This window comes from Spermophilus citellus (genome assembly GCF_964194105.1).
Source record: "Spermophilus citellus genome assembly, chromosome: 6".
Classification (NCBI taxonomy): Eukaryota; Metazoa; Chordata; class Mammalia; order Rodentia; family Sciuridae; genus Spermophilus; species Spermophilus citellus.
In genome coordinates, this window is record NC_138187.1 from 112,480,989 (window position 1) to 112,493,608 (window position 12,620).

At 35.7% G+C, this 12,620-nt stretch overlaps 1 protein-coding gene and 1 pseudogene across 2 annotated transcripts in view; both read right to left on the bottom strand.

Moving 5' to 3' along the window:
- The window catches only part of DNAH14 (dynein axonemal heavy chain 14), a gene marked incomplete at both ends in the record, with an annotated part of 361,185 nt that overhangs the window by 128,013 nt on the left and 220,552 nt on the right, over positions 1–12,620 (bottom strand). The window contains 2 exons of the mRNA XM_081298208.1: positions 10,549–10,641; positions 11,427–11,594. Of these exons, the coding sequence (XP_081154334.1) occupies positions 10,549–10,641; positions 11,427–11,594 (261 nt within the window). The remainder of the gene's footprint in view (positions 1–10,548; positions 10,642–11,426; positions 11,595–12,620) is intronic.
- Positions 9,323–9,911, bottom strand: LOC308652332 (high mobility group protein B1-like; annotated as a pseudogene). The gene has a single exon. The product of its transcript is annotated as a high mobility group protein B1-like (transcript).

The following is a 12,620-nucleotide window of genomic DNA, read 5'->3' on the forward strand; positions in this document are numbered from 1 at the left end:
CATGTGCTTATTGAAGGATATCCTGGTGACTTCTGGTTTTGGGTGATGATGAGTAAAGTTGCTGTAATCATTCATGTGCAGGTTTTTATGTGGACATAAGTTTTCAAATCAGTTGGGTAAATATGAAGAAGCATGCCTGCTGGATCATATGGCATAACTATGTTTAGCTTTGTTTCTTACTGGCAATTGTCTTCCAAAGTGACTGTGCCATTTTGTAATCCTACCAGCAAAGAATAAGAGTTCCTTTTGCTTTGTCTCCTTGACAGTAATTCCTATTACTATTTTTTAGGAACTGGGTAGTTTAATTAGTGGTATGTCATTCTTGGTTCCCCCAGTGACAATGGATATTGAACATCTTTTCATATGCTTTTCTGCAGCATCTATTTATTTTAAATTGGGTTGTCTTTAGGACTTTCTACAAACAGAATCATGTGGATGTTTTTATTTTATCATTGATTTCTAATTTCACTCCATTATGATCTGTTAGAATGCAGAGTAGTACCTCTACTTTTTTGTATTTGCTAAGAGTTGCTTTGTGGCATAATATATGGTTTATTTTAGAGAAGGATCCACGTGCTGCTGGGAAGAAAGTGTATTCATTCATTTAAGGAAGAAATATTCTATATATGTCAGTTAAGTCTAAGTTATTGATTGTATTATTGAGTTCTATGGTTTCTTTGTTCAGCTTTTGTTTGGACAATCTATCCAGTGGTGAACAAGGTATGTTAAAGTCATCCAGAATTATTGTGTTGGGGTCTATTTGGTTCTTGAACTTGAGAAGAGTTTGTTTGATGAACATAGATGCTCCATTATTTTGGGCATATAAATTTATTATTGTTATGTCTTGTTGATGAATTTTTCCCTTAAGCAGTATGAAAAATCCTTCTTTATCCCTTTTGATTAACTTTGGCTTGAAGTCTACTTTATTTGATATGAGGATGGAGACCTTTTTACTTGCTTCTGCAGTCCATAAGAGTGGTATGATTTTTTCCCAACCTTTCACCAAGTGTGTGGATGTCTTTTCCTATGAGATGAGTCTCTTGGAAGTAGTATATAGTTGGGTCTTTTTAAAATCCAGTCTGCCAGTTTTTTGATTGTTGAGTTTAGGCCATTAACATTCAGGGTTATAATTGAAACATGATTTGTATTCCCAATCATTTTTATTTATTTTTGGTATTTAACTTGACTTGGTTTCTCCTTTGATTAGTTTTTCCTTTAGTGTAATACCTCCCTTTGCTGATTTTCATTGTTGTTTTTCAATTCCTCTTCATGGAATATTTTGCAGAGGATGTTCTGTAGTTCAGGCTTTTGAGTTGTAAAATCTTTTAACTTTTGTTTATCATGGAAGGTTTTAATTTCATCATCAAATCTAAAGCTTAATTTTGCTGGCTATAAGATTTTTGGTTGGCATCCATTTTCTTTCAGAGCTTGATATATGTTGTTCCAGGATCTTCTAGCTTTCAGGATATAGGTTGAAAAATCTGCACATAATCTAATTGTTTTCCCCCTACATTAATCTGATTTCTTTCTCTCATGACTTTTAATATTCTTTCCTTATTCTGTATGTTAGGCATTTTCATTATAATGTGCCTTCGTGTGGATCTGTTATGATTTTGTACATTTGGCGTCCTGTAAGCCTCTTGGATTTGGTTTTCAAATTCACTCTTCATGTTTGGATTGATTTGGTTGGAAATCCATATCTTTCCTGCTTTCTTCTCATCCAATAGGTGGGGTCATCTGTTGTTAGCTGGTATCTCCACCCTCAGGATGATGAAGGTAACCAGGATGTCACTGTGCTGGAGTGGTGAAAGTTGGGGAGAGATGGGAGTTAGAAACTGGGTACCTGGCCAGCTGGAGTTCCAAACTGGGAGTTGCCCCCCACTGAAGCTGGTGATGAAGATGGCTCAAGATGGAGGCACCTGCTTTCAGCAGTGGGCTGTAGGGTGGTGTAGCGGGAGCCGAGAGATGGCTTTGGTTAGTGAGTTCAGAGACGAGTTTTGTGGCATGCAGTGTGTGGCTGTTGACTGACTTCAAGAGCCTGTGTGAGGTTCTCAGGTGCAGGCAGGCTACTGCGTGTAGGGGATTATCTCCGCTGCTGCCGAGTCCTAAGATGGTGGCGAGCAGGGAAGTCTCATATTGGTAGCTGGGGGTTGATTTCTGTAATTTCTGCTCGGGTAGGTGGCCAAAAGTTCTGGGCAGGTGCTGTTGCCAATGGTCCTGCTTGGGTACCCAGTAGTACTGCATAGATGAGTAGTTGCGAGACCTACTCTGATACTGAGGCCTGGAGCCCTGGACGGGCATGGTGACTGTGATTTATGCACAGAAGCAGAAATATCACTTGCAGAGAAGCAGTATTCTCATTACTTGAGTCCCAGGTCACAGGTCAATTCAGAATGCTGCCTCCCTCTGGTCACCATCTTGGATCTCCATATGTGGAATGTTGATAAAGACAGTTTTACTTTTTTTTTTCATTCTGAATGCCCTTTCCCCCCTTTTATTACTTAATTGCACCATCTAGAACCTCTAATAATGGGTTTGGTAGAAATTGAGAGTCAGAACATCCTTTGTTTTCAGTAGTCCTTGTCTAGAGGGCATGAGTATAGCTACAAATCTCCATAGATGTCCTTTATTAGGTTGACAAAGTTCCCTTCTATTCCTTTTTGCTGCAAGTTTGAAAAAAAATAAAAAATGTTGAATTTTTTTTCAAGTGCTTTAAAAAAATCTATTCAGATATTTTTATGTGGGTTTTACTTGAATTACATTAATATGGTGTATTGCATTAGTGGATATTTGGATATTTAAAGAAACATGCATTCTGGGACAAATATTACTTGCTTATGGTATATTATTTGCTAGCTTAGGTTTGGTAGTATTTTGTTTAGAATTGTTACAAGTATATTCTTATAAGAGATTGGTCTGTAGTTTTTTTTCCTGATGTCTGTTATGGTTTGGATATAGTTTATCTCCCAAAGGTTCATGTGCTGGAAGACTGGCCCCAGTGTGGTAATGTAGATAGGTATTGGAACCTCCCATGAATCTCTCTTGCTTCCTTGATCTCACACATGTGGCCCTTCTGCACACGGCCATTTCCCTTTTGGCTTCTTCTCTGCCATATGGTTGTAGTTTTATAGCTCATTTCTTTTTATATTTGAATAATATTACATTGTACAAATGAACACAGTTTGTTTATTCATTTGCTTATTGTAGGAAATAGCCAGAGAACCCTCACCAGGGCATGGTGTCATGCTGTTTAGACCCTTTAGCCACTAGAATCATGAGGCAAATAAAACTCTTTACTCAATCAGTTACCAGCCTCAGGTATTTTGTGAAAACTAAGCAAAATGGACCAATACAAAGTCTTTGTTTAGCTTTGGTATTGGAATTACTGGCCTTAAAAATGAGTTGGGAAGTATTGCTTCTTTTATTTCTAAAAGGGAAAATAGAAGGTTTGTGAAGATTTTGTGTTAAGTCTTTCTTAAATGTTTGATAGAATTCTCTAGTGAACCCATTTGGCTTTGCAGTTGTCCTTGTGGGGAATTTAAAAATTGTTAAATCAGTCTCTTTATTGTATAGATCCATTAAGATTTTTTCAGTCCTCAGTTTCAGTAGTTTGTGTTGGAAAGTATTCTTCAATTTAAGTTATCTAATGTATTGGCATACAATTGTGGATAGTATTTTCTTATAATCCTTATTTCTGTAATGTTGGTGATGTCGCCTCTTTAATTCCTGGTTTTAATAATTTTGAATTGCCTTTCTAATTTTTAAAAAAATATATTTTTAGTTGTCAATGGACATTTATTTTGCTTATTTATATGCAGTGCTGAGAATCAAATACAGTGCCTCGCACGTGCTAGGTAAGTGCTCTACCATTGAGCTACAACCTTAGCCCATGTCTTTCCTGTTTTTTTCTTGGTTCAGTCTAGTTGGTTAATTTTGTTGATCCTTTCAAAAAACCAATTTTGTTTTTCTGTTTTCTATTTGCTGCTCTAATCTTTCTTATTAGCTTCCTTTTGCTTATTTTGAATTTGATTTTTTTTGATCATTTCCTGAGGTAGAAGATTAGCTTATTGATTAGAAGTTTTACTTTATTTAAATATAGAATTCAGAGGTATAGATTTCCCTCTAAGTACTTTAGGTATATTGTGCTTTTGTTTCAATTTTTCTAAAAGTATTTTTAAATTTCTCTGATTTCTTTCAATCATTGGTCATTTGTAAAATTTCCACATAATTATGAACATCTCAAATTTCCTTTTGTTGCTAATGAATTCTAATTTAATCCTCTTGTGATCAGAAAACATACTGCAATGATTTAAATTCTTCTAAATTTATTGAGACTTATTTCATGGTTTGGCATCTGGTCTGTCCTTGAGAATATTCCAGTTTTTTCCCAGAAGAATGTGTATTTTATAGTTTTTGGGTGAAGTCTTTTATCATGTCAATTTAGAGCAAGTTATTTTATAATATTGTTGATATTATTTATACCCTTGCTAATTTTATGTCTATTCCCTCTGCTGATTATTGAGAATGGTAGTATTGAAGTCCTACTACTGTTGTAATTGATTACTTCTCCTTAAATTCTTTCAGATTTGGCTCCATGTATTTTTGGTGCTTTGTTTTTAGCTGTGCATGTTTATAACTGCAATCCCTTTCTGACCCTTTTTACAATTACTATATGTTTATTTTTGGTCTCAGACAATATCTCCTCCCCTGAATGTCTGCTTTGTCTGATATTAGTACATCTACTCCAACTCTCAAATGGTAATTGTTTGCATGGATTCTCTTTCTCCATTCTTTCATTTTCAATTATTTTGTGTCTTTGAAGCTGTTGACATAGAAGTCACATTTTAAATTTTTTTCTTTTAAAAATAAATAGAATCTTAAAATCTTTCCCTTTTATTGGCATTTTAATGCATTTACATTTATGTCATGGTTGACATGGTTTGATTTTTGTTAGCCATATTTTTGGTTTTTATATATCTCCTTTTTTCATCTTTGTTTCTCCTTTTGTACTTTTTTTGTGTTCAACTGATGTGTTCTAGAGCTCTATTTTAATTCTTTTTTTTAATTATAGTTTTTAGGGCTTTTTTGTATTTTTATGTTATAATTAAAAACTACTGAATGATATTGTAAATAAATTAAAAAGATTAATATAGAAAATTACACTTGCCACGTATACAATGAAGAAAATATTAGTATCTGAATAGATAAATAATCCTACAAATTGATTAAAGAGATAACACAGAAGAAAAAATAAACAAGAGATATAAATAAAATAATTCACAGAAAAGGAAATGCAAATGTTCAATGAGCAAATAAACGATACAACTTGTATCTGTTTCTCTGCCCCCATAGTAATTAAATACTCTCCCTTAGTAGCCCTTAGCAATGGCTGGAGTTCCAGCATAGATGTCCCAATTACTCTGGCGAGAAGTCAGCAGTTAATCTGATTGAGAATCCCCATCACATAATTAGTTGTTTCTCTCTTGCTACCTTGATTTTCTCTTTGTCTTTGAACTTAAAAATCTTCAGCCTTTTGAGCAGCTAGGATTATAGGCAAGTGCCAATGCACCTGGCTTATATCATGTTTTCTATCACTTCATTTTTCTATTCTTTTATACAATATGTATATTTTGGTATATCTAGTGTACTTAATGGTGTCTCTAAGGTTCTGTGTTTTTTTCCCCAGATTGAATAATTTTTATTGCTGAATGTTCAAGTTTGCAGATTCTTTCTTCTGTTATCTTAAATCTGCTGTGAGCTCTTCTAATGAAGTTTTAATCTCCCATTTATTATCATTTCCAACCCTGGAAATTCTATTTTAAAAAATAAGTTCTACATGAACAAACACTTCACAGAGGAGGACATACAATCAATCAACAAGTACATGAAAAAATGCTCACCATCTCTAGCAGTCAAGGAAATGCAAATCAAAACCACCCTAAGATACCACCTCAACCCAGTAAGATTGGCAGCCATGATGAAGTCAAACAACAATGAGTGCTGGCGAGGATGTGGGGAAAAGGGTACTCTTGTACACTGCTGGTGGGTCTGCAAATGGGTGCGGCCAATTTGGAAAGCAGTTTGGAGATTCCTGGGAAAGCTGGGAATGGAACCACCATTTGACCCAGCTATTGCCCTTCTCGGACTATTTCCTGAAGACCTTAAAAGAGCACACTACAGGGATACTGCCACATCGATGTTCATAGCAGCACAATTCACAATTGCTAGACTGTGGAATCAACCCAGATGCCCTTCAATAGATGAATGGATAAAAAAAAAATGTGGCATTTATACACCATGGAGTATTACGCAGCACTAAAAAATGACAAAATCACGGAATTTGCAGGGAAATGGATGGCACTAGAGCAGATTATGCTTAGTGAAGCTAGCCAATCCCTAAAAAACAAATACCAAATGTCTTCTTTGATATAATGAGAGCAACTAAGAACAGAACAGGGAGGAAGAGCAGGAAGAAAAGATTAACATTAAACAGAGACATGAGGTGGGAGGGAAAGGAAGAAAAAAAGGGAAATCACATGGAAATGGAGGGAGACCCTCATTGTTATACAAAATTACATATAAGAGGTTATGAGGGGAATGGGATAACAAACATGGAGGGAAATGAATTACAGTAGATGGGGTAGAGAGAGAAGATGGGAGGGGAGGGGAGGGGGGATAGTAGAGGATAGGAAAGGTAGCAGAATACAACAGTCACTAATATGGCAGTATGTAAAAATGTGATGTGTAACCGATGTGATTCTGCAATCTGTATTTGGGGTAAAAATGGGAGTTCATAACCCACTTGATTCTAATGTATGAAATATGATATGTCAAGAGCTTTGTAATGTTGTGAACAACCAATAAAAAAAAATAAAAGGAGAATATAAAAAAAAAGTTCTATCTCTTTATTGGTATTCTTTATTTGAAAAGTCATTGTTGTATACTTTAATTTTTAATATATGTATATTCCTTTAATTCTTTCATATATTAATAACAGCTGCATTTCCAGATGTCTGGCAAGTGATCTCTGGATTACCTTCAAGAGTTTCTGTTGACTGCTTTTTTCCCTGTATATAACTTACACTATTCTGTCTCTTCTCATATCTTATAATTTTTGTTGAAAACTGAACATTTTACATAATAAATTGTCTACAATTATCTTTTAAACCCATACCTTAAATTGAAATACTAATGTTTGTTTTCTTATATTCTTTGTTAGTTCAACAAGTCAATTCAGTCGAACCATATAATATTTATGTTAAAAAATAACATGACTTCTTCTTTTACTTGGTTACCTAATTAAATCAATGTCACCAGGTTATTCTCTAACCTAGATCATGACTGGCTCATTATTTTTAATATCCTGCAGGTTCTTCATTAAATCATTATGCTTCTTCCAGTTGCTCCTTCCTGCAGAAGTCCCAGTTGCTAGTTCAACCTCCAAAATTAAAATTACTGCTTTGCAAAATTGAACCCCTGTGTTACTTTGATCCAGGACAAAAATCTATCTTGGATGCTTATGTAGACAAAATAGTAATAGGGTCACAGACTAGGGTTGTGGCTCACTGGTAGAGTGCTTGCCTAGCATGAGCAAGGCTCTGGGTTTGATCCTTAGCACCACATAAAAATAAATAAATAAAAATAAAGATATTGTGTCCAACTACAAATAAAAAATAAATATAAAAAATAGTAATAGGATCAGGAGAAGTAGGAATTTGTCTTTTTTAAAAAAATTTGTATTTTCAGTAATGGCTCTTGACAGTACAGATGGGTTCAGGAGAATGATGATATAGGAATTTTTAAGAATTCAACTTTCCAGGTGAGTGTAGGCTTTAAAAAAATTACTCTGAAAACATTCTGAGGATTTAACAATTGAGGACTTTCCCTAAATGTACTTATTAGAAAACAATCGATTTGCTAAAAAAAAGGGGTCACTTTGTTGTAAAAGAAGTAAATCAAGAATATATACCCTTTGGGAATAGAAAAATAATGTTAATAATTGAAATCAGAGGGAAAAAACAGCCCTTTTAGAACTTGTGTTATAAATATGAAGACAGATAATAAATAAAATTAATATGCAATTTAATCTCAGATAATATGAAGAACTGGAATGAATCAAAGCAGAATAAGGGGATAAAGTGGCCCTGGCTGAGGAAAGGGGCATGATACTTTAAGTAAGAGAATCAGAAAACACTGTTGCTTGGTCCAGGTGAAGATGATGGCAGCTTAAAAAGGGTTGTAGTTGTGAAGATGTAGCAAAGTAGGCAGACTTGAGATACATTAGAAAATTGTATTGCCAGGATTTATTGATGAATGTGGAGTGATGGAAAAGCCACAAGATCGAATGACTCAGTTTTCTGGATATAGCTGAAGAGATGTGGTGATTCCATTTACAGATGGGATCAGTTAGTGAAGAATAGCTTTGGTGGGAGAGAAAAATTACTTTGTATTTTTTTCTTAATTCAATTTTCTAAGTTTGAATTAATTTTATATAATCTTCCTGTAAATGTTTATTTAAATAAAGGAGTGTTTAAATAAAGCTTTAGCTGTTCTGAATGTAAGAACAAGTCCTTAGGAAAAAAAAAGACCTATCTAAGGAACTAAATAGTTATAAATAAAGTATTAAAAAGTAGGCATAAATAATAACTTAAACTGTTATAAACAGTATGATTTTTATAATTGGCTATATATGTTAGATTTATTTAGCTCTCCAAAACTTTTTCTCTATTTGAAGTATTTAGGAGTTTTCTAAGAATTTAGCTCCCATATGTTCTCATGAGAAGCAAAATTTTGTGCAAAGCCTCATGTTTCTAAGTCAATATTTAAGTTAATGTACGTTTTTAAAAATAAAAAAATTGTATTTAGTTAGAAGCATTCAGAATGTCAACAAAACAGCTGCAACTTTTTAAAAAAATTTTTGCAATTATACTGTGTTATTCAGTTAACAGAACAACAATTATTTCATATAAGCTGCATCAGAGACAACTGAAGATGAAAAACTACCATCCCCATATATAACTAATTTTTGCTGTGCACCAAGAAGAACCTGCTTTAAATTTCCATGCCAATTTACAACCCCTGTACTGTACCAGGCAAAGTTAGTGGCTATTGAAAATACCACCAGGACAAGGCTCTCTAAAGACACATTCAATAGTGTGTTAACTATACAAAAAAAAAAAAAAAAAAAAAGACATTGTACCGTTTAAAAACAAATCTTACACAGCCTTACATTTCAATTTTTTTTTTCTTTAAAAGGAGTGAGTTGTGTACAGGGGGGTTAAATGCTTTATAGACAAGGAAAAAAACCTGCTCTAGAACCAACTTACTCATCATCATCATCATCTTCATCTGCCTCCTCCTCTTCATCTTCCTCATCTTCCTCCTCTTCCTTCTTTTTCTTGATTTTTTTCAGCCTTGACAACTCCCTTTTTTGCTGCATCAGGTTTTCCTTTAGCTCAGCAGGCAGCAATATCCTTTTTGTATTTTTCCTGCAGCTTAGCAGCTTTCTTTTCATAAGCCTTCTTATCATCTGCAGCAGTGTTATTCCACACTTCTCCCAGTTTCTTTGCAACATCACCAATGGATAGGCCAGGATGTTCTCCATTGACTTTGGGGCAATATTCAGAACAGAACAAGATGAAGACTGATGGAGGCCTCTTGGCCTCCTATTTCCCCTTTAGGAGGGAGATAGGTTTTCATTTCTCTTTCATAATGGGCCTTGTCCACCTTTGCCATATCTTCAAATTTTCCTTTCTCTTTAGCTGACATGATCTTCCACCTCTCTGAGCACTTCTTAGAAAACTCGGAGAAGTTGACTGAAGTATCTGTATGCTTCCTCTTGTGCAAGTTTGCACAAAAAATGCGTATGATGACATTTTGCCTCTTGGCTTCTTAGGATCTCCTTTGCCCATGTTTAGTTATTTTTCCTCAGCAAGCACAGAGTCACCCAGTGCCCATCTGGCTCTCACTTGCCCCAGTGCTGTCTATATGGAGCTCAAAGTACTACAATGGCTGTCAAGTTAATGTACTATTTTTGATGTCAGGATCCACCTGCATAGATACCATATCTATGCTGGGATACACTGGAAGCTGTGCTAGATCCATTAATTTTTATTCATGTCAAATACCTTTCCAAAACAAATAACATTTATATGTGATATCAAATTTCTTGAGCAAACTAGCAAGGAAAAGGATCCTGTTCTATGACTTAATTACTGTGATTTTTCAAAAGTGGGTACATTAAACTTCAGCTAGAAAGATGACTTTACTGAAGTTTCTTAATTTTTATTTTGCAAACTTAAAAACACTGAAAATCAAGTGCTGTGGCACATGCCTGTAATTCCAACAGTTCAGGAAGATGAAGCAGGAAGACCAAAAGTTCAAAGCCAGTCTCAATCACTTAGCAAGGCCCTAAGCAATTTAGCAAGATCCTGTTTCAAAAATAAGGGAGGGTGTGTGTGCTGGGGATATAGCTCAGTGGTTTAGAGCCTCTGGGTTCAATCCCTGGTACCAAAAAGAAAACAAAAATTAAAAGATTTAAATTCATACCAGTAACATATGACTCCCTGGTTGTCGAAGGACCCTTGTAGCTCTCATGACATGTTCTATGGCTTCCTTAAAGAACACCATGGGATGAGGAATCTAGCAGAAGAAATGTGACAAACTGATTATAGGTGTAGAAAAATCAGATGTGTGTTATGGTTTTATACACAATAATATGGGAATGAGAATTACTATTCTAGTAATCCAGTGATTTGGGTCCAGTTGGCTGGTGTACATGCATATTTAGGAAAAGTATATTTTCACAATGAGGATCATCCCTATGCTAATATTCTAGTGAGCAGTGTTGAACAGCCATCAGGCTGAGACAAGAAAATGAAGAGAACCATAGCATCTAGGCTGCTTTTCTGTTGTTCTGTCTTGGCAAGTGGAGCAAGTGGTGGAAAGAATAGTCTTAGGAAACCGATTTATGGTGCTGATGGTTTTGTTGTTTCTCTGTTTCAGCACATCTCTGCCAACAACAATGCAAAAGATGTCAAGAGAGTCACAACCATTTTGCTGCTCCTTGTTACTCTGAAGCCTACTGTCACACTTGATTTTTCATCTCTTAATTGACTGTTCACTCAACACTCTACAGCCTTACTTGTATACCATGTCTTTAAATTATATACTATTGAGACAAAATAAGGTGAAGTAATATAATATAATATTGTTTGCCTTGAAATCTGAGGGCATACTTTCCCCCTCCTTTGGACTCTTTCTCTCCTCTTTCTCTCTCTCTCTCTCTCTCTCTCTCTCTCACACACACACACACACACACACACTTCTTTAAAAATTTGATATAATATATATGTATATATATGTGTGGGCATACAAATATTTACATATGTAACAAACCTTAAATGTTTATGTAGTATATGTTTTACCTCCAAAGATGTTGAACCCAACTTCATTTGGAATTCTTTAAGTATGCTGGCAAGTTTATCATAGTCATTAGTATTCTGATAGATTTTTTTTTTAAGAGTCTTGTTTATATCCAAGAAGTCCACAAATACAGTTGGGTCATTCATCAGGTTTTCTGGAGTCCACTTAATCTATTGTAAGACAAGAATTTAACATTATCAATACAGTACAATCCTACTTGTTATCAAGACCAGTATATCTGTAGCAGAGACATTCCTGGTACAGTGAGTCTAGGATTCAGGGGTTGGTAACATTTTTTGTGCTATAGACTCCTTTTGACAGTGAAGCCTGTGCATTCTGTTGAGATTAACATTATAAAATGCATATAATGAAAGATAGGGGTTACAAAGGAAGCCAAATATACTAAAGTACAGTTCTATCTAAACCTTTTTGAGGTTCTTTGGACCCTGTTGGGTGTGTGGGAGACTCCCCGCTGAAGTTAAGTTTCTGTCTAGCGAGAACATCACTGAATCCCTTATCCCTCCCCCTCCTCTCCAAAGGGCGCCAAGACGAAGAGCGCCAAATTCAAAGGTTTTCTCAACCAATCCCTGCTGGACACAGTGTCTGCTCCCGGTTCCTGAGTCACCCTACCAATCAGCACCCGCCACATCGCCTATGCAACCCTTCTTAAGCTGAAGCTTGCAAGCTCACGTTCTCTGCCCTCCTCCTCTCTGCCCTCTTTCTCTCTGCTCTCTTCCTCTTATTTCTCTCCTCTCCTTCTCTTCCTCTTCTTCCTCTGCTCTCTTTTCTCTCTGCCCTCCTCCTTTCCTCTCTCTGCTTTCTGTCTCTTCTTTTCTTCCCCTTCAGGCAGCCCCCCCCTCCCCCCCAGTAAAATCTCTTGGTTGAATCTCCATCTCAGGTGAGTCACTTGCTTTTCAGACCCCAGGTTAAGAACTCCTGGAATTGGAGATATCTAGCAGTTCCATTGAGAATCTGGGAAAAGGAATTTCACTACAGACCTGCAAGTTTCCACACTTGCTTTGCTGGTCCATTTGGCAAACTCTTGCCTATCTTTTATACCAAGGTCATGAGTTACTTCCTCTTTGAAAATCTGACCATTTTCCCTTTCTCAAAAACCAGGTAAAGTTGCTTTCTCTTCCTTTGTTCCACCAGAGTTGTGTGTACAGAGATGTCATAACACCTACAGAAAGGTATTG